The sequence below is a fragment of the Heptranchias perlo genome, chromosome 3 (genome assembly GCF_035084215.1).
Source record: "Heptranchias perlo isolate sHepPer1 chromosome 3, sHepPer1.hap1, whole genome shotgun sequence".
Lineage (NCBI taxonomy): Eukaryota > Metazoa > Chordata > Chondrichthyes > Hexanchiformes > Hexanchidae > Heptranchias > Heptranchias perlo.
Genome location: NC_090327.1, coordinates 82,519,067 through 82,541,804, shown reverse-complemented (window position 1 = coordinate 82,541,804; position 22,738 = coordinate 82,519,067). Strand labels below are relative to the sequence as shown.

Below are 22,738 nucleotides of genomic sequence, written 5' to 3'. Positions count from 1 at the left end.
TTCTGTCTCTTAACCATGCTGCCACTACTCCTTTAATCCATGGGCTTCAATTTTGCTAACAAGACTATTAAAGTGGCACTTTATCAAACGCCTTTTGAAAGTCCATATACACAACATCAACTACACGACCTTCATCAATCCTTCAACCCTCTCCGTTACTTTATTGAAGTATAGTTAGGGGGATTGACACTGTTCTCTGCAGCCAGGAGCATGAGTCCCGTAGGCTATATTGCCTGACCGGTGACAGGGTTAAGGACATCTCCTCTGGGCTGGAGAAGAACTTGAAGTGGGAGGGGGAGGATCCAGTTGTCGTGGTCCATGTAGGTACCAACGACATAAGTAGGACAAAGAAAAAGGTTCTGCTGAGAGAGTTTGAGAAGCTAGGGACTAAATTAAAAAGCAGAACCACAAAGGTAATAATCTCTGGATTATTATCTGAGCCACGAGCAAATTGGCATAGGGTCAATAGGATCAGGGAGATGACTGCGTGGCTCAAAGATTGGTGTGGGAGAAGTGGGTTTCAACTCATGGGGCACTGGCACCAGTACTGGGGAAAGAGAGAGCTGTTCCGTTCGGACGGACAACACCTGAACCATGCTGGGACGGGAGTTCTAGCGAATCGAATAACTAGGGAGGTAGATAGGGCTTTAAACTAAATAAGGGGAGGGAGGGTCCCGGTGGAGAGAAATCTGGAATACTAAAGAGAAAAGACAAAAAAGCAGTGCAGGAAAGTGATTGGGGTAAGGATAACCAGACTGTGTCAGGAAGGGACAGACAAAAGACAACAAATAGGGTCCAGGTAAGAAAAAATGGTAATAAGACAAATAGGGCCATAGTACAAAAAAATGTTAAGGTGTCTAAAAATGTTAAAAAGTCAAATGCAAAGGCACTGTATCTGAATGCACAAAGCATTTGTAATAAGGTCGACAAATTAACAGCGCAAATAGATGTAAACGGATATGATAAAATAGCAATTACAGAGACATGACTGCAGGGTGACCACAGTTGGGAGCTGAATATCCAAGGGTATTCGATATTTAGGAAGGACGGGCAAAAAGGAAAAGGAGGTGGGGTGGCGTTGTTAGTAAAGGATGAAATCAGAGCAATAGTGAGAAAGGATATTGGCTCAGAAAATCAAGATGTAGAATCAGTCTGCGTGGAGTTAAGAAGCACCAAGTGGCAGAAAACACTGGTGGGAGTTGTCTATAGGCCTCTAAACAGTAGTGGTAATGTAGGGAATGGGCTCAAACAGGAAATTAGAGATGCATGTAACAAGGGTACTACAGTAATCATGAGTGACTTTAATCTGCATATAGACTGGCCAAACCAAATTAGCAATAATACTGTGGAGGATGAATTCCTGGAGTGTGTATGATATGGTTTTTTAGACCAGTATGTTGAGGAGCCAACCAGGGAACAGGCTATCCTAGATTGGGTATTGTGCAATGAGAAGGGCTTAATTAATAATCTTGTTGTGTGAGGTCCTTTAGGGAAGAGCGAACATAACATGATAGAATTCTTCATTAAGATGGAAAGTGAAGTAGTCCAATCCAAAACTAGGGGCCTAAATCTAAACAAAGGAAACTACGAAGGTATGAGGAGTGGGTCGACTATGATAGATTGGGAAGCTTCATTAAAAGGCACGACGGTGGATAGGCAATGGCTAACATTTAAGGAAGGAATGAACGAATTGCAATAGTTATACATTCCTTTCCTGGTGCAAAAACACAAAAGGAAAAGCGGCCCAACCATGGCTAACATAAGAAATTAAGGATAGTATTAGATCCAAAGAGGAGACATATAAAGTTGCCAGAAAATGTAGCAAGCCTGAGGATTGGGAGCAGTTTAGAATTCAGCAAAAAAGGAACAAGATACTGATTAAAGGGGAAAAATAGAGTATGAGAGTAAACTTGTAAGGAACATAAAAGTGGACTTAAAAGCTTCAACAAGTATGTAAAAAGAAAAAGATTAGTGAAGACAAATGTAGGTCCCTTACAGTCAGAAACGGGAGAATTTATAATGGGGAACAAGGAAATGGCAGAGCAATTAAATAAATACTTTGGTTCTGTCTTCACGGAAGAGGACACAAATAACTTCCCAGAAATGCTAGGGAATCAAGGGACTAGTGAGAAGGAGGAATTAAAGGAAATTAGTATTAGTAAAACAACAGTGCTGGAGAAATTAATGGGACTGAAAGCCGATAAATCCCCAGAGCCTGATAATCTGCATCCCAGAGTACTAAAAGAGGTAGCCATGGAAATAGTGGAAGCATTGTTGTCATCTTCCAAAATTCGACAGATTGTGGAACAGTTCCTGCAGATTGGAGGGTGGCAAATGTCACCCCACTATTTTAAAAAGGAGAGAGAAAACAGGGAACTACAGACCAGTTAGCCGAACATCAGTAGTAAGGAAAATGCTAGAGTCTATTATAAAGGATGTGATAACAGGACATTTAGAAAATATCAACGGGATTAGACAAAGTCAACAAGGATTTATGAAAGGGAAATCATGTTTGACAAACCGACTGGAGTTTTTTGAGGATGTAACTGGTAGAATAGATAAGGGAGAACTAGTGGATGTGGTTTATTTGGATTTTCAGAAGGCCTTTGATAAAGTCCCACATAAGAGGTTAGTGTGCAAAAATTAAAGCACATGGGATTGGTGGTAATATACTGGCATGGATTGAAAATTTGTTAACAGACAGGAAACACGGAGTAGGAATAAATGGGTCTTTTTCGGGATGGCAGGCGGTACTAGTGGGGTACCGCAGGGAACAGTGCTTGGGCACCAGCTATTCGATATATATCAATATATATCAATGATTTGGATGAGGGAACCAAATGTAATATTTCCAAGTTTGCTGACGACACAAAACTAGGTGAGATCATGAGTTGTGAGGAGGCAAAGAGGCTTCGAGGCGATTTAGACAAGTTGAGTGAGTGGGCAAATACATGGCACATGGTCAAAATCCTGGATCTCCCTTCTTAACAGCACTGTGGGAGAACCTTCACCACACAGACTGCAGCGGTTCAAGAAGGCGGCTCACCACCACCTTTTCAAGGGTAATTAAGGATGGGCATGAACGAATAAAAAAAAATGCAGTACAATGTGGATAAATGTGAAGTTAAATGGTGATAGATTGGGGAATGTTGATGTACAAAGGGACCTGGGTATCCTTGTACACCAGTCACTGAAAGCAAATATGCAGGTGCAGAAAGTAGTTAGGAAGGCAAATTGTATGTTGGCCTTCATTGCAAGAGGATTTGAGTATAGGTGCAAGGATGTCTTACTGCAGTTATCCAGGGCCTTGGTGAGACCACACCTGGAGTATTGTGCGCAGTTTTGGTCTCCTTACCTAAGAAAGGATATACTTGCCATAGAGGGAGTGCAGCGATGGTTCACTGGATTGATTCCTGGGATGGCAGGACTGTCGTATGAGGAGAGATTGGGACGACTCAGCCTGTATTCACTCGAGTTTAGAAGAATGAGAGGGGATCTCATTGAAACAAATAAAATTCTGACAAGGCTAGACAGACTGGATGCAGGGAGGATGTTTCCCCTGGCTGGGGGGGGGGTCCAGAATGAGGGGTCACAGTCTCAGGATACGGGGTAGGACATTTAGGACTGAGATGAGGAGAAATTTCTTCACTCAGAGGGTGGCGAACCTGTGGAATTCTCTACCACAGAAGGCTGTGGAGGCCAAGTCACTGAATATTTTTAAGATGAGCGTGGACAGATTTCCAGACACAAAAGGCATCAAGGGGTATGGGGAGAGAGCAGGAACGTGGTATTGAGATAGAGGATCAATGATGGTCATATTGAATGGCGGAGCAGGCTCGAGGGGCCGAATGGCCTACTCCTGTTCCTATTTTCTATGTTTCTATGTCTATGTAACTCAATCAAGTTCAGCAGACCTGACGTGCCTTTAACAAATTTATGTTGTCTGTCAGTAATTAACCCATATTTTTCCAAGTGAAAATAAATTGACAACATTAATTACTTTAGAGGGATTCTATTCCACTTATCAATTACTCTGTAGAGAAAAAAATGTTGTCTGTGTCCTGATGAAAGGTCATCGACCTGACACGTCCACTCTGTTTCTCTCTCTACGGATGCTGCCTGACCTGTTTCCAGCATTTTCTGTTTTTAGTTCAGATTTCCAGCATCTGCTGTATTTTGCATTTTCTTCTAATCTTCAGTCTTACTTAATGCTCATTCATTTTGTACTCGCATTCTCTAGATTAGCACTTTTCAGTCCAAGTTACAGTAAGTACCATGTTTAAATCTACGTTATCTATGCTTCTTGGCATTTTAAAGAGCTGGATCATGCCTTCCCTCAACCTTCTTTTCTCCAATGAAAACATGTTTAGTTCTGTGATTTTCTCTTCATAACTAGGAACCAAAGAGCCGCAATGATTCTTATAATTCTTCGCTGAACTCGATTTAATCAGTGGGAATGAAAAACAGCCAATCATAATGCACCTGTAATAATCATCCTTTAGTACTTCACAGGCAACCACTTTAACCAGTTTGCTAATCCTGATGTGGAATGTGCAAGATTTGTGCTAAATGGCACCACAAAAAAAAAGGAAAAATCCCAATGTCGTCCAGAAGCACTGTGTTTCTAGGCACACATCCACTGTCTTGTAAAATGATTCTGATGTATGCTTACATGTGCATGTTTACCCTCTCAGTGAAGAGGCCTCCTAATCCCACAAACTACTCACTGCACAAAGTATTTCTTTCTTTAGTTTTAATTGTGATTTTTGAATATGAAGAATATGAAGGTTTATCTTTATTGGAAAGCTACATCACATGTCACAAAGGACTAGAAGTATTATTGGAAATTATTTGAGACAACTATGTTAATAGAAACAGTGCATCCACCTTCCCACTCTACAAGTTCTTTCTTATGAGATCTTATTAAATGCATTTGCCGTATATACACTTTTCACAGTGATGGGCAAAAGTTTTATTAAAACCTACTTGAAAAAAATTGCATGGAATTAACATTATCTATTGTATAAATATTAAATATTTGGAATTATGATAATCCAATTAGTATATGTAGTCATGTTGGATGTCCTGAGAATTGGCAAAAAAAGGCTACAATTTATAATACCATGCCTATATTTATCCTTCCAAAGGTTCACATTTATTAGTATTAGAGATGCTTATCCAGCTTTATAGATGATACAGAAATTTCACTAACTACCTACGTCAAATAATAAGCAGAACCCGAACATCAATGCTGTAAAATGTTATGGAGGAGCAAGAGTTAAGTCCATACTCTGTTTCCTGTAGTTTCACTACGAACCAGAATTTGTGATCCTGCCAAGACGCCAGGATCTGTGTATACTACTCTGTGAACAGCTATAATTTATAGGCTTTTAAAATCCAAACATGGTGCTGAATTTTTCTCAGAATGAGATAGTGGTGTAAATGGGGGCAAAGTTCGACAGTGAGGCCAACTTTCACCTCCCCACCCCTAGCTCAATTTCCTTCCTCTGCTCCTTCTTTGTTCTCTCCAAGTAAATGCTGCCAGGAAGTGGGGGGGGGGGTGCTGCTGGGTGGAAGGGGGGGGGGTTGATTCCCTGAACACTTTTGCTGCTATCTTCCCCTTCCCCTTATTGCCACTCCCCAAGACTACCTGGTGAAAGGTGATAGTAGGCCAGGGTAGTGGTAGTGAGGCCAGAATTCTGCAAATGGAGGGAGACTTAGTAGAAGCCGGCTCTCCCTCCAATGGAACAAGCATTTGAGGCTTTGATGTAATATCTCTGCCAAAGGACAGTTCTTCAAATAATAGAACACTCCCTCTGCACTGGATTGTCAGATTAGTTTATGTGTGTAAATTCTGGAGGGAGGCATAGAGGCAAGATTACTACTGATTAAACCAAACTGATATAAGAATACCTTCAAAGACAGAAGTATGAAAACAACTGGTTAACATCAATATAAAACTGAAGATACTAATAAACGTGGTGTTGGTCAGCTGAACCTATGTGTTTCATATGTCTGTGGTGAGCCACCTGCAGATCTCTCAATTATTATTCTGTAATGAAACTACCACAGATTAGGAATATAGAAAACTACAGGAACAGAAAAGACACTGCAATTCACCTGGCTGATCTCAAATTGCCCACTTCCTCAAACACCTATCTAATGTTCCCATAAGTTTTTCCACACAATCTGTCATCACTGTCTCCTTGTGCAGTCATGTGCATCACTTTCTGCATAAAGTAGCTAAATCTAAATTGTTTGTGAACCCTCCCTCTTCTAAGCTTGAGCCCATGTCTCTTGGTTCTCCCCTAAGCTTCCTCGTGTCCAGAATAAAGAATCCCAAGCACCTCAACCATTTCTGATAGTTCAGATGTCTTGAGATAGGTATCAGTTGTGTTGCTCTTCTCTGCACTACGTTCAGTGGCTGGATATTTTTTGCTATAATACAGATTTCTCCTCTCATGTCCTTTAAATGCTCACTTTTACTTTCACATTGTTTCCCCCTCTCCAAAAATAACATCTACTGAAAATATTCACTGGCTTTAACAGCCCGAGTGCTGCCTAGCAAAGTATTTGTCTAGATTTCTCCTGCACAATGGTGTAATCTTGCACATTTGCAAAGAACTAGCAGGTTAGACCTTTTCTATACTGAATCCGGACGCTAATTAACAGAGAAATAAACATCCCGACGGCCCTTGTTTCCTCCCTCTTTCTGGCTGTTCTCTCCACCCACTTACCCACATGAGCTGCATTTAATTTGAACCGCCCAACCACGTGTCCCCACCTTACAATACAGGCTTGTACTTTTCACTTCTGTCACTGCTATTCTTTAAACTTATTAATGCATAATCACTGCATTTATGACATTAACAAACACAACTTGTTTCTTTCTGAACTTTCCATGAATATCATTATCCATTTTGGAGAAGTATGAATATCCAGAGCAATGATAATACAGATGACTGGCTATTAGCATTTTCTACCATTATACCACAAATTCACATCTACATTTTCATTCGAATTACCAAACTGAGGAAAATAGAGCTCAAAGCGTCCAATATTGTATACAGCACTCTTAATTTAATGGGTTACTCTGGATTAAGATAGCCTGTTTCAATTTATAATCAATTCCCTTTGACATGATCTTATCTTTCATTGAATGGCCAATAATTATATCCAAATATTTTACCTTCACTGCCTTAGCTAATACAGACCTATTCATTGTGTACATATTCTGTTGCTGTTTCAGTGTGCTTTATTTTACATTTATGCACATTAAATCCCTTTTACTAATACTTAGGCCAACTGCTGAAATTATCCAGATTTCTTTAACTATTATATATCTCTTCCACACTGGTCAGCTTGCCACACAGTTTGATGTCATCAGCGAATTTCATAATATTACGAGATGGACCCTGCTCCTATGAGCAGTGTAAATAGCTGGGGCCCAGAAGAACCCTCCTACAGGGGTCCACTAGTCACTGACCTCAAGGTATCACCTCCATCACCTTCAGCTTTCTTTGATGATTTTTTAATCAATCAGTTAATTTGCTATTAATACCATGAGACTAAGAATTTCGTCTGAGCTGCTCCTGGGGTTTATGCTGGCGAAGTTAAGGAAGCAGAACGGGAACAGCTGCAAGGAAATTCCCAGGCCTAATCTTCTTTAACAGCCTTAGATGTGGAATTTTATTAAAAGCTTTCTGAAAATCCAAGTAAATTATATGGATAGTGCTTAATTTGGTTATTTCCTCAAACGATCCTGTCGGTGCGACGTATTGCCTCTAAATCTATGCTGACGACTCATTGTGACCTGAACATTGATAGTGTGCAAAGGATGCTCTGTAGATGATCATTTCCCTCGCTAACAATGTTAGACCAACTAATTTATCCTTCGCTAGTTCACGTTTCACCTTTTTAAATATAACACACAGTGCCTGTATTTATAGAACTTCTAAAAGTACTAACTCGAGTTTGCCTGCTTTCTTGAGGAATTTAGGATGTATCTCATCTGGCCTAGGCTGTCATGTAGACATTTCATATTTTTAGTGTTTTCATAACACATGTTTTACTGACCTGCAGATATTTGTAAATTCTTGAGCTCGTTTCAATAAATCTACAATTTCTCTAGATTCTTTATTTGTGGAGAATGATAAGAAAGAACTTGCATTTATATTGCCCTTTTCATGTCCTCAGGATATCCCAAAGCGCTTTAAAGCCAATGAAGCCATTTTGAAATGTAGTCACTGATTTTTTAAAATTCGTTTATGGGATGTGGGCGTCGCTTGCAAGGCCAGCAATTATTGCCCATCCCTAATTGCCCTTGAGAAGGTGGTGGTGAGCCGCCTTCTTGAACCGCTGCAGTCCGTGTGATGAAAGTTCTCCCATAGTGCTGTTAGGAAGGGAGTTCCAGGATTTTGACCCAGTGACGATGAAGGAATGGCGATATATTTCCAAGTCGGAATGGTGTGTGACTTGGAGGGGAATGTGCAGATGGTGTTGTTCCAATGTGCCTGCTGCCCTTGTCCTTCTAGGTGGTAGAGGTCGCGGATTTGGGAGGTGCTGTCGAAGAAGCCTTGGCGAGTTGCTGCAGTGCACCCTGTGGATGGTGCACACTGCAGCCACAGTGCGCCGGCGGTGAATGGAGTGAATGTTTAGGGTGGTGGATGGGGTGCCAATCAAGCGGACGGCTTTGTCCTGGATGGTGTTGAGCTTCTTGAGTGTTGTTGGAGCTGCACTCATCCAGGCAAGTGGAGAGTATTCCATCACACTCCTGATTTGTGCCTTGTAGATGGTGGAAAGGCTTTGGGGAGTTAGGAGGTGAGTCACTTGCTGCAGAATACCCAGCCTCTGACCTGCTCTTGTAGCCACAGTATTTATGTGGCTGGTCCAGTTAAGTTTCTGGTCAATGGTGACCCCCAGGATGTTGATGGTGGGGGATTCGGCGATAGTAATGCCATAGAATGTCAAGGGGAGGTGGTTAGACTCTCTCTTGTTGGAGATGGTCATTGCCTGGCACTTGTCTGACGCAAATATTACTTGCCACTTATGAGCCCAAGTCTGGATGTTGTCCAGGTCTTGCTGCATGCGGGCACAGACTGCTTCATTATCTGAGGGGTTGCGAATGCAACTGAACACTGTGCAATCATCAGCGAACATCCCCATTTCTGACCTTATGATGGAGGGAAGGTCATTGATGAAGCAGCTGAAGATGGTTGGGCCAAGGACACTGCCCTGAGGAACTCCTGCAGCAATGCCCTGGGGCTGAGATGATTGGCCTCCAACAACCACTACCATCTTCCTTTGTGTTAGGTATAACTCCAACCACTGGAGATTTTTCTCCCTGATTCCCATTGACTTCAATTTTACAAGGGCTCATTGGTGAAATTCTGCCTTGATGTCAAGGGCAGTCACTCTCACCTCACCTCTGGAATTCAGCTCTTTTGTCCATGTTTGGACCAAGGCTGTAATGAGGTCTGGAGCTGAGTGGTCCTGGCGGAACCCAAACTGAGCATCAGTGAGCAGGTTATTGGTGAGTAAGTGCCACTTGATAGCACTGTCGATGACACCGTCCATCACTTTGCTGATGATTGAGAGTAGAGTGATGGGCCGGTAATTAGCTGGATTGGATTTGTCCAGCTTTTTGTGGACTGGACATACCTTTTTTTTCATTCGTTCATGGGATGTGGGCGTCGCTGGCGAGGCCAGCATTTATTGCCCATCCGTAATTGCCCTTGAGAAGGTGGTGGTGAGCCGCCTTCTTGAACAATTTTCCACATTGTCGGGTAGATGCCAGTGTTGTAGCTGTACTGAAACAGTTTGGCTCGAGCCGCGACTAGTTCTGGAGCACAAGTCTTCAGCACTACAGCTGGGATGTTGTCGGGACCCATAGCCTTTGTTGTATTCAGTGCACTCAGCCGTTTCTTGATATCATGTAGGATGAATTGAATTGGCTGAAGACTGGCTTCTGTGATGGTGGGGATATCGGGAGGAGGCCGAGATGGATCATTCACTCGGCACTTCTGGCTGAAGATGGTTGCAACCGCTTCAGCCTTGTCTTTTGTACTCACGTGCTGGATTCTGCCATCATTGATGATGGGGATGTTTACAGAGCCTCCTCCTCCCGTTAGTTATTTAACTGTCTATCACCATTCTTGACTGGATGTGGCAGGACTGCAGAGCTTTGATCTGATCCGTTGGTTGTGGAATCGCTTAGCTCTGTCTATAGCATGTTGCTCCCGCTGTTTAGCATGCATGTAGTCCTGAGTTGTAGCTTCACCAGGTTGGCACCTCATTTTTAGGTACACCTGGTGTTGCTACTGGCATGCTCTTCTACACTCCTCATTGAACCAGGCCGGGCCATGAGGTTACAGACTGTGCTGGAATACAATTCTGCTGCTGCTGATGGCCCACCGTGCCTCATGGATGCCCAGTTTTGAGCTGCTAGATCTGTTCTGAATCTATCCCATTTAGCATGGTGATAGTGCCACACAACACGTTGGATGGTGTCCTCAGTGTGAAGATGGGACTTCGTCTCCACAAGGACTGTGCAGTGGTCACTCCTACCAATACTGTCATGGACAGATGCATCTGTGACAGGTTGATTGGTGAGGGCGAGGTCAAGTAGGTTTTTCCCTCATGTTGGTTCGCTCACCGCCTGCCGCAGGCCCAGTCTGGCAGCTACGTCCTTCAGGACTCGGCCAGCTCGGTCAGTAGTGGTGCTACCGAGCCACTCTTGGTGATGGACATTGAAGTCCCCCACCCAGAGTACATTCTGTGCCCTTGCTACCCTCAGTGCTTCCTCCAAGTGGTTCTCAATATGTAGGAGGACTGATTCATCAGCTGAGGGAGGGCAGTAGGTGGTAAATCAGCAAGAGGTTTCCTTGCCCATGTTTGACTTGATGCCATGAGATTTCATGGGGTCTGGAGTCAATGTTGAGGACTCCCTGGGCCACTCCCTTCTGACTGTATACCACTGTATCGCCACATCTGATGGGTCTGTCCTGCTGGTGGGACAGGACATACCCAAGGATGGTAATGGAAGAGTCTGGGATGTTGGCTGAAAGGTATGATTCTGTGAGTAGGGCTATGTCAGGTTGTTGCTTGACCAGTCTGTGGGACAGCTCTCCCAGTTTTGTAATGTAGGGGATTGGTAATGTAGGGAAATGCAGGAACCAATTTGTGCACAGCAAGCTCCCACAAACAGCAATGAAATAGTGATCAGATAATCTGTTTTTATTGATATTGGTGGATGGGGCCTCTGTTTAATGTCTCATCTAAAAGATGGCACCTCCAACAGTGCAGCACTCCCTTAGCACTGCATTGGAGTGTCAGCCTGGATTATGTGCTCAAGTCTCTGGAGTGGGACTTGAACCCACAACCTTCTGACTCAGAGGCAATAGTGCTGCCACTGAGGCAAGGCTGGCACCTAAAGCGTTCACATCACGCATCTGCAACTTCTCCTTATTCCTTTCATGACACTTCTCAGTAAATTGTCCCTTTAAAAGCCTATCTCATCTTCAAAGCATTGTCTCCTTCTGCACAGCTATAATATTTAATTGAATCCCTCTTGCTGCTGTCTACAACTCATTTTTCTATTGACCTTTTACCCCTTTTAATGCTCATTTTAGTTATCTTCAACTGCCTTTTTAATAACCATTAGTACTCACTACTTTCTGTTACTGCTATTCTTTAAATAATTCTGCTCATCTCTTAGGTTACTTTTGACCTGTTTCTTGGGTCTTGCCCTTTTGTTCTCTTTCTCTCTTGGATATACTTTCTCTCCACATTCATTAAAATAGTCTTAAAAAAACTATGCAGTATGTAGAAGTCAGAAACAATAGGATATAATTTTGTTAAATCACAATTTTAACAACCATGCTCCCGTTGCAATTTTGCTTCTAAGTGAGAAAATGTGGACCAGTATGTCAACCTCTCGTAATGTATGATGCTGAAGTGGCAGAGCAGTTCATCTACAAGTAAATTAGTAATTATCTTGCAGCATAAATCACAACAGGAATACATTTGTTCCGAAAAGGGCGATAAGCTCTCTGGCAGACTTGTATTTTAAATTGGGATGGATTTTAATTTCCAGTTCTGAAGCCAAAAACCCTTGACTGAGGTACATTTAAACTGCTTACAGTCGTAAGTAGCTTCTCCACACAATCAGGTGCCACGCTGTGTAAGTGGGTCAGGTGGAGCTGTAGATGAATCTTGTTGCTGAGGACATCCTGACAGAGAGGGCAGCAGATGACGGGCTGCATGGAATGCTGGGACATGACATGCATCTGGATCCTGTTTGCATCCTTACTGTTATAATTACAGTAGGGGCACTGGTAGAGCTGAAACCAAATAGCATTTAATAAAATGTATGTTAAAAACTGGTGGTATATAGCACGCAAGGTTTTTCTGTTCTGCTTCTTTTAAAGATTCGCATATCATTTCATTTTGCAGTGAGATAGTACAAGAGCATTCATAAAGCATGAAGTCAAATTGAATACAGTGTTTATTCCTTCTTGTCGACAAGGGCCAGTTCTATACTAACAAAGAAAAAGTGGCTAATCAAATTGTCCTCACTTTTTACAGTAAGATTTCAATTCAAGACCACATCTTTCTAGTTGTTTTACCCATTGTTATTGTGAAAAATTAGACTCACATGTAAGCTGCCATTTTCAGTACTCTCAAACGGGCCCCTGTTTACAGTGTGGAAATTTCTTGCACCATGTCAAAAATTAAGACAATTTCCCTTTAAGTGATAATTGAAAACAGAAAACTTTACATCAAGATATACCAAAGATAAAACTAGACATTTTGAATATTTGAATATTTGTCAATAAATCTTTTATAAATAATTTGCTGGGAAATATTTGACGAGCAATTAATTGGGAACAAAAATTATAAACAAAATAGACTATAAAAAAAACAACTGATAAAAAATCCTTTAGTCTCTTACCTGCTCCTGACTGGGTTTGCTGCTACCAGTTGAACGAGGTCTCTTGGAAGCAAGGTCATCATCTCCCCCCTGCGGCAGTGACCGTTTTCCGACTACAGAGCTTTCTTGAGGTTCTGTACATAGCACATTTGTTCCTGCTAAGAGAATATAACTTGTCAGTATATGAATGTTTTCATAAACTTCAATTCAGCAAACAAAAATCTGTTAAATATCCACGTCCTTCACTTTTAAAAACTGAGCAGATTATTTTGATTTAGCTCGCCATTTAAAGAGGCAAACTCTCTAATGTTTCCATTTTCTTACAAATATACTCCCAGAAATATAAGCAATGTTTTTTTTTACTTAAAGTAATGCAATCTAGTAGTACCAATTAGGATGTCACACTACTTTGATCAGAACTCACTATATCTGGAGAAAGGAAGAAACAGCAGCAAGATGGAAGAATAATCAAAAGATGTTCTCCTCAAATCAAAGAAGTTAATTTATCTTTAATCATAAATAGTACTCCCAATATTTATTTGGTTTCAGTTCTACCAGTGCCTGAGTTGTGCCTGGATAACAGGTTATAAGCACCTCCTACTGGTTGGGCAGAGCAACTCCATTGTCAGAAATCGTCAGAACTCTTGCTTAATAGCTGCTAGTACAAAAGAATGTCACCCTTGCATGCAATCATTTCTTAACACAGACCAGACAATACAATATTCTGGTAATTCAGACCTTTACTTCACTTGTTTCTTAGTTTTGATATTTTGGCAAAAAAAGATCCAAATCAATTTTGTTGTACCTGAAGCCTCAAGACATTTCCAACCGCAGAGCTACACTGACTGTCTGTTGAAAGGAACTGGAAGCGCTCAAATAAGATGATGGAAAACATACAGAAGTTTATGTATAAATTTGAAAAAAAACCTATCAGCCAAAACATTTTATATACATTATGTCTTTGAGCCAAAGGATTAACTAACTGACAACGTAAAATTGAAATTTAAACAAACGACAAAACTCTTCTCGTTTGATAAAATTTAAACAAAAAATTGCAAAACAGACCAACTTGATAAATCTAATAATTACTTCTCAGCTGTTTAGATAACCTCTTGCTAGCTTGGAAGATTAATCAATATCACTCTCTGACCAGCTCAGCAGTCTGGATTCCAATGTGCTTCAGTTCAGAACACTGCATTTGACAAAAAGATCAGCCTATGTAAACATTAACTACATTTTACGTGCTAAACAGTATTATATGTTTATGTCTGCAGTGCATTCCTAGATCCTATTGATGGTCAATGTTTTTTTTACCCCAGTAATGAATGCCATTCTATTCTACTCAAGTGAAATTCAAACTCAAATCTACGCTACCTGTGATACAAATATTTTGAATTAAAGTATAGCCAGCTCTATGTCACAAAAAAAGAAAAATCAGGCCTATCAGAGACAAAAGCACAATGCTGATTTCCCAGTGTATCACAGTATTCTTTCCAACAACAAATTGCCGAATAATCTTTTATGCTAGGCTGGATATTACATCGGTGTTGGGTAGGCATGTCACATACATCTCATGGCAAACAGAAAACCTCATTTACCAACCTTTCCAATCTCATCCCTGCTCAGCATCATCTGACCTTTTTTTTCAGCTGTTTATTATAAGCACTTCTAATTTTAACTTTCAATTTTCGCCATCTTCCAGTCAATTTGAAACTAAATTATCTTGAGGGTGAGGACTGCAACACTGGACAATGTCGTGAAAATACATCTTGTAATGCAATGAAGATGAGCAATTGATTGGTATCAGATGCAACATAAGCATATATATGTATATAAAATGAAGAATATGTTTTGTGATGCATGCACAATAACTTATTTAAATAAAACATAAGAGAGTGAAGTTACTTTAAATCGATGAGAATATGTAAATTCTAATGTACGTAAATTATTCCTGCTACATGTTCTTAGAAAGGTCTTCATGACAAGGGCTATCATTAGTAGAAAAAAATCATACCTTTTTTTTGTCTGCAGACAAATACTTTTACCTCATAAATGCTATCTTTTGACAAGCAAGTCCTGAAGCAGCACATATTACATTTATGGCTGACATTTAATTTTTATTAACATTATGTTTAATACTCAGCTTTAGAGCTTGCTGTCACATTCCTTAACATAAAATTGTTTCTGCTTATGTATGTATTCTGACCTCATTTTATTTTCACCTATAACAATAATGCACTATTCTAAGTAGCTGCCACATGATATTTCTCAGAATGACACAGGTTCTTCATGATCCTGGTAGCTTGGTCAATTACAACAAAACAAAATGTGGTATTTGATATTTGCACAGCAAAAATCTAGTCTACAAGTCAGGCAATTAACCTGGCTGCTGATTGCAGTTGTCTGGGAGATTTGATTTTCAACAATAGCCCTGACATTGCTTATCTACTTGAAAATAATGTGGCACTATTAACATAGAATCATGTAGTTAGTATACTGTTCCAATTATTGTCTAGTGGGTGCACATAAAATGCATTCACCTATTATGTCTCATACCAAATTCCTAGGATCTGTAAATTACTTCAGTGACTTATGTCCAAGTCTCAATCATCATTGCTTGTGGTATAATTTATTTTTTGTTATTAGTGATAATTGGTACTGAATTATCCACAAGTATTAAAAGACTCAGTAATAGAAAGAGCAGAATAAACCTTAGATAATATGTAGAAAGCAATGTGATCTATTCCAAACATTAATAGGTTTACTGCTTAACAGGTAATGAAGAGGACCCAAAGTGAGAGAGACAAACAGCCTGTTTAAACAGTTAAAAGAGAGAATGAAAAGAGAAGGAACAATTCTGGGGGTCAATCAACTAAAACACTCCTGTTGCAAAGAATTAAAGATGCTAAATAGAGGTACTGGATTGTTAGCTACTTCCATTCAATAAAATCATTAACACTGTCCTTAACTACTTTCTTGAAAAAATATAGATAATCCCATATTTGTACCATTTTATAATACTGAACCCATTATTGACATAATCATGAATTATAGCAAACTTGTCTTTAGGTGCACTTGACAGTACAATATACAGTTGCATTGGCATAGCATTTAAGTATAAAAAACTGTGCATACATTGCAATTAATATGAATATTTAAAGATCATTTTGAGCCTTGTGAGTGACAATGTTTGGAATGATTTAATTCAGGGAGAGCAGTGCCTTGCCTCAGACAAGCTGAATGTACATTAACTAAATTTACAGCATCACAAATTTCATATTTACAAGGTATTCATCTCATGCAACAAAAAAAGCTTTTGTATTTAACTTGAAATAGTAACATTCTATACATTTCAAATACTGAATGTAAAATTATAGAAATGTTCTCAACCACAGAACATTTCTTAATCCACATTACAGAGATACAATTTCTAAAATTAAAATTTTGTTTCAATGTGAATTTTGGTGCTAAACCTCTACTACAGTCCATCATGGGTTAATTGGTTTCAAACATTTTAAATGACTAGAGTTAAATAGAATAGAATAGCAGACATAGTGCTTTTCCATTACATTTTACATCTCTTGTCATTGATGTGAAATACAGAGATGGAAAAGTAGGTTAACCATTACTGACCCATAGTTCAAATGGCAGCATTTAAATGTCAAACTAAGTCATGCATCAAGCCCTAAGCTCAAACTTTGCTCTAGTATGCCTACAGTTGGATAAGAATACTTTTTACAAAGCCTTTGATTAGCAATAAAGAAAACGGCTTGGAAAAAAAAATCATATTTGTTGCTTACAAATTCTGTGTCCTTGATGTCTTATTTCAATGCAGCTATCAGGAATTATGATTTCACCTCTTAGTATACCTAAATTATATTCAAATAATAAAAATAAATATTTGTGAATAAGGAAAGCTTGCTCACAAATGAAGATATGTCTATTGGTAATTTTGCTTAGAATAATAAAGGTTAATTTACATCTTACTTGTGTTTACTGTATTATTAAAACTGTTCCCTTAAGCCATGTCAGAGACACATTACATCTATGCAGTGCAGAACTAATCTGGAGTTTATCCAGATTAATACATTTGCATTGAAATGTAATTTCGATTATAATTAATCTAAAGTGACACTAGATTAAAACGACAATATAAATGAGATATTGGTGAGTTCTGCTTCGCCAGATGAATTTTCGGTCCAGTAAAAGCTATTTGTACTTAGAGTCTTGAATTCTGCTTCCTGATTATTCCAATGTACCAATTACCGAGATAAACTAATGTATGCAACAACATGGTGACACAAGTACTCTAATGCTGGAATTTTTTTATCGAAAGGTTTAGCTACTAAATGGGTTTTATGTTACTAGGGTCCATATTGCATAATCTGGAGTGATTTTGAAATTATGAAAATTAAACTGAAAAGTGAAGATCTATTTTCCTGATGCATAGTCAATTTGGCTAGATTGAAACTGCATAGTAGCAGTGGCGCAAATGAAGATACCAATTGTAATATGCTTACTAAAATTCCCCTTTTAATCTTCATGAAAGGCAGCGGTGTTTCCTATTTAAAAAAATAGTTTGTATTCATTTTCAGACTCATTTTGGAGCTCATGTCTTCTAGGTATAAAAAAAAGACATACGACTACCTGGAACCAATAGTCTTTAACCTATTTCAGTGCTTCTGTTTTACCGCATCCAACATAATGTAACTGTGTCTAGCATGCGGCAAAGACAGCTAACGTAATATTAATTTTTCACTGCAGTTTTCTCTTTGAAACTAAACTCAAAAAAATACAAACTAAGAAAAAAACCCATCAAATCATGCACCCTGCAATATCTGCCAAGTAAAATAGAGAAAGGAGCCTGTGGTATTTATACCAGATGCTGGTTTTATGCAAGATGCGATTAAAGCAGGACAATTTCTGCAAAAAGCATTAATTCAGAATTTATTGCTCAGGTAGAGAAGGCTGCTTTGTATTACTAAGGAAAATGACTAAAAAAAAGTAGGCTGAAAGGCCTCTGGTCAGCGATACTGATATGCCTCACCATAATGGAAAAAATACATGATTGGTATCTAATCCTGTGCTTAAACAAAATTAATATGTCATCAGAGGAATCACAAGTACAGCAAAGATTAATGAAAGGCGCTTAAAATTACAAGCACGCAAACTTATTTGATTAAAAAATAATCTCACTGGCCATTCTGTAATATTCTTCAACTTATCCGCATCTATCCTGTCAGATGGTTATGATTAAAAATAGGTCAGCGTGAGGCTACTGATAGAAATCACATGTAAAACACACATGTGATGAATATGATTGAGACGGGGGAGGGGAACTGGGCAGATAATTTTAAGATGAAAGAAAATTTAACGTGGAAAAATGACAAAATCTACAAGTATTACCAGAGTCTTTGTCAGACTTCTTGTTTTCTTTGTTGTCTTTTTCACTTGTGTCCTTGTTATCAGTAGCAGCAGCTGGAACAGTGGTTTTACCAGGTCCTTCAGAGTCTTCACTCTGCTCATCTGCAATTAAAAAAATAAGGGAGATTAGGATAGCAGATTACAACCTGTGCAGGATTTGTTTAGGGGAAACATTTACTGTCTTCTGTACCCTGTACTTCACAGATAGTAAAAAGTAAAAATACAGGGTATGCAGTCCTGTACTAATTTCAAAGCTTTTACTCTGCATTGGAAAGTTAATTAATATCCAAGTAAAACACTATTCACCACTTGTAAATCTAAAGTCATTTATTTAATTGCATATCTGGATGCAAAATCCAATTAATGTTGAACTTTAGATGTTTTCTCACAACAGCCACACAAATGATTATAGGACATATATCTACATCAGTTGATATAAGTGATAATAGAAAATTGATAGTTTAATTGTATGCAGGCTTTTATTGACAATATATAATTGAATATAGTCAAGCACAACATTTACTGAATGCCACAATAGAAAATTGAACTAATTTAGCTTTTTGGCCATTTTCTATTGATTGGAGACTGTATGATTCATTTTTGAAAAGATGATTACCTATAGGGGGCACTCTTTTAGATACAATATAATATTCTCTCAATCAGCATACAGTTGACACTGATTTAAAATGCTTGCTATAGACAGATTACATTGCGTAACTCCATCTATATCTATATCCAAATCTACAAATGCAAAAGCTGACATCAATTTAAATAGTTATGTATTCTTCCAAGCTGTAATAGTGCTGGATTAATCTGTTTATGTAGTTAGCTGCATGGCTAGGGTTATGCAGCACTAATCCATGAAATGCCCACTGTTCCTTTTCATCCTGTGATCATTTGTCTCTCACTGTGTTGATGTCACATTTTAATGAATTTTTAGCAGTCTGAGTAATGCCAGATAACCAGGCCCGCAACTCCCACAGCACCGCATGCTGCGTTCATTGCATTGCAAAATAAAAATCATATTTGCAGGGCCCGGTAGGAATTAAACAAATTAGGAGATGGAAAGAAAATGGCGCAGTATCCTGTCGGTCAAAGCAAAAGACTGCACTCATCAGATTCATAAAATCTTAATAACCATAAGAATTGACCCTGAGGAAGCAAACAGGTCCCGAGCACACTGTCATATAGTCCCCCAGCCCTTGTTTGATAAGCAATGCTTTTGTTAACTGACTAAGACAAGTTAACCCCTTAAGTTCTATATTAGTGTACCATTTTACATTTAAGCACAACATATCAGCTCAGGAATAAATATAACATAACATTTTCATTGCAAATGCTATAGTGATTGAAGGGGAGAAAATGAACACACTCTGAATGCTATGTTTTATTGATAGTGTTCTGACAGCAGGATGAAATATTCCCTGTCATATGCAGCAGCTGGTTGCAAAAATTGCTAGTTTAGCACTAAGATGACTTTTGGGTGACAGCATTCCAAAATTCTGAAATGCAGAAATAATAAACCTGAGTGCTGTGTTCAATCAGTGGATTAAAAACATTCTACGCGGATATAAAATACTATGTTTGGTTTTACACACTGGTACAGATTGTTTAATTTTATTTTTCAATTTGAAATCAATTCAATTTACTTGCTGTACATATTAGAACTGATATGAGTAGGTTTTGCCTTTACACAAAGGCAAGAAATGGGATCATTTTAAACTGATCTCTTTTAATCCATCTCAAGGGTGTGTTAAAAACAGATTGATCTAAATTGATTTGTACCGTGATGTGCACAGATTAACCTGATTCAGACTGATTAGAATTGGTTTCCAAACTCTATTGGACTGCATCTACTCCCCCTTATTTGTCTCAATGGTAGCATTTCAGTATTTTACCGATCCTGATTGTTAATCAAAGTGGAGACTTTGCAAGCTCGCTGGTCGCAGTAGGTGGACAAGGCTGTATTTGTAAAGGTGGTAGGGGAGCACAGTTTGGGCTGCTGAGAGTGTGTGATCATGACCTGATAGGGCTATGTTAATACCAAGTGCACACACAGCTCATATCCAGTGTCGGGCCCTACAGCCTTAGAAAGCTTGTGAAAGACCTTTCTTTCTCATCCTTGGGAATTTATGCATTGTTCTTTCACTGGATTTACTGACCCATTTCCCGTGGGCGAGGAAATGAAGTGTCACGGAGTGTCCTTACCTTCGGGGGACATGAAATTTTCAAGGCTATCACGGCACACATTAATAAAACATGGTGTGTTAAAAGGCAAATTATGAACCCAGTAAGAGTGACTATCATCTGGGTCTCATCAGTCAGTTTGCTCGGCCCTCTTCTGCCTTTCTGGTATGTGTTTTAAGAGCGAGAGAAATTCCCAGACATGTTCTCCTATACATCATCATGGAGTCTGACCCTGGCCTGACCCTCACAACAGTTTGACTAATCTGAACGTGAACAAAGACTTTGTGTCAGCAGCTCAGAGCAACTGTGGGATAGACTCTCCCCATCAACTTAATGGCAAACAGCAGTGCTGAGGCTATAACTTTAGATGGTTCCAACGTACCACAAACAAATAAACCTCTGAGGTAAACTGTCCGCCAGATACATATTTTTATCCTTTTACCTCTCTATTTGCTTGAATGCAGCAAAAAGAAAATATATGTAAAAAGAAATATATATATTTTAAATCCTGAGACAGGCCTACAGTGAATTTACAATAGTGACTCCTATGTGCGTTAAAATGTTAAATTCTGCTTGATTATGATATTCAGCACAACTGAATCCTATTTTGATTATGATATAAATTCCACGGAAAAAAAATCCTATCGGGTTTGATAACAAAGTGTGCACAGTTTTTACATCTTTTCCTTTTAAAAAATTGTGCTGATTTTTCTCATTGTATCTACTACTAAATGTGAGGCCATGTACTGCAGAAATTAAAAAGGTATGAATGTCGAGTAATATTTCCCTGGTTACAAGGAAAAGACTAACGTGTATCAAATTAATGGCTGAAGGAGGACATGGCAGTCTATTTGCCTAATACATTTCTCATTAGAAAATGTGAGACTTTCAAGGCCACAGGGTCTAAATAGAGCTCAGGGTACCTTTTAATGCACAGGTTTTATTACATGCTGTGGTAAAAACAGGCACACTGCCATGGAGAATGTTGGAGCTATAGCTTTTCTTAATTATAATCAAAATTAATTAGCAGAAACTCCAGGGTTAGGTGATCTCCAAAGTGAGCTCAATGATATTTTTAACTGTCTTTTTGTAACAGATATATCACATTCTCACAGTTGTGCTGAATATCATAAGCTTATGCCTGAGCAATAATTATTTTCCTAATCTGCTTTCATCAGGAAAACTAATAAGGTTTAAATTTCAGTTTAAATATATACATACTTTTATTCTAGAATGAAGTGCACAGAAAAAGGTGGCTTAGAACAACATTTTTGACAGAGAAAGGTTAAAATGTACATTATGGAGATTATGCTAACGGCACTAGAGCATTAAAAATCAGAATAAAATTAACATTTGTCTAATACATTTTAACAAGGAGATATAAGAATCTAGTTCTAATCGATTCAATGTTTTTAATCCACATTTTGCACATGCTGTTTGGAGGATAACCACAATTATTGTCTACAGCCCACTAAGCTTTAATTAAAATGATTCATAATATTTTACTCTATTTTCTCCCTCTTCTTAAACACCGAAAGCTGCACCCCACCCCCAACCCTACATCGCCATCATGCTTCCACCATCAGCCAGGGTCGTCTGGCCACTGTGCCATTAACCAATGGGAGATGAATTCCATGGGGGCCGGATTAGTCCTGCTACCTTCAAGGTCCCCCCCCTCCCCTTGACAGATCGAACACTCTAGTATTGCAAATGGTTCTATCCAGGGTCAAGAGCAAGAACCTTCCTCCTTCCGCCATATACAGTACAAAAGCTATCTGAGTGGAATCAAGTTCAAGTGCCATCTTCAAATGTGAATGGTCTGAATCCTGACCCTATGAATGAACATTCCTGCTCTACTGCTAGCTTTAAGCACCTCCCCCTACAATTCATTCATAAAAACAGATTCACTGTTTTCAGCCAAATGAACTTTTTACTTAATGATGGACAACGGATTTACAAGAGAAAGCAAAATCGAGCAACCTACCTAATTTATAGTAGGTTATCAAGAAGAGATCCCAGAAGTCGTGATTACCTTTTACAAATAAAGAAAAGAACACCTTTGGTGTGAAATCCCCCATTTCACATGTAGTCTCTCTGTCTCTTGAGATGAGATTCTATTACTGTTCTCTGCCCTAATTTTGTCACTTTAACCACTTAGAATGCCACACCCTGCCCGAGCACCAGCTTTCAGTCTCT

The 22,738-nt window shown here is 39.1% G+C and overlaps 1 protein-coding gene across 5 annotated transcripts in view; it reads right to left on the bottom strand.

The window, feature by feature from the left end:
• Window positions 1-22,738, bottom strand: part of zfhx4 (zinc finger homeobox 4) — a 248,620-nt gene that overhangs the window by 24,767 nt on the left and 201,115 nt on the right. For 4 of the 5 annotated variants that reach the window (XR_010961575.1, XM_067980594.1, XM_067980609.1 and 1 more), the window contains exons 5-7: window positions 18,338-18,457; window positions 12,953-13,089; window positions 12,141-12,341 (exon numbers count right to left, since the gene is read on the bottom strand). Coding sequence is in view for 4 of the 5 variants with exons in the window: in XM_067980594.1 (XP_067836695.1) it covers window positions 12,141-12,341; window positions 12,953-13,089; window positions 18,338-18,457 (458 nt within the window). In the remaining variant the exon portion in view is untranslated. The remainder of the gene's footprint in view (window positions 1-12,140; window positions 12,342-12,952; window positions 13,090-18,337; window positions 18,458-22,738) is intronic. The other variant, XM_067980602.1, reaches the window with a different exon arrangement.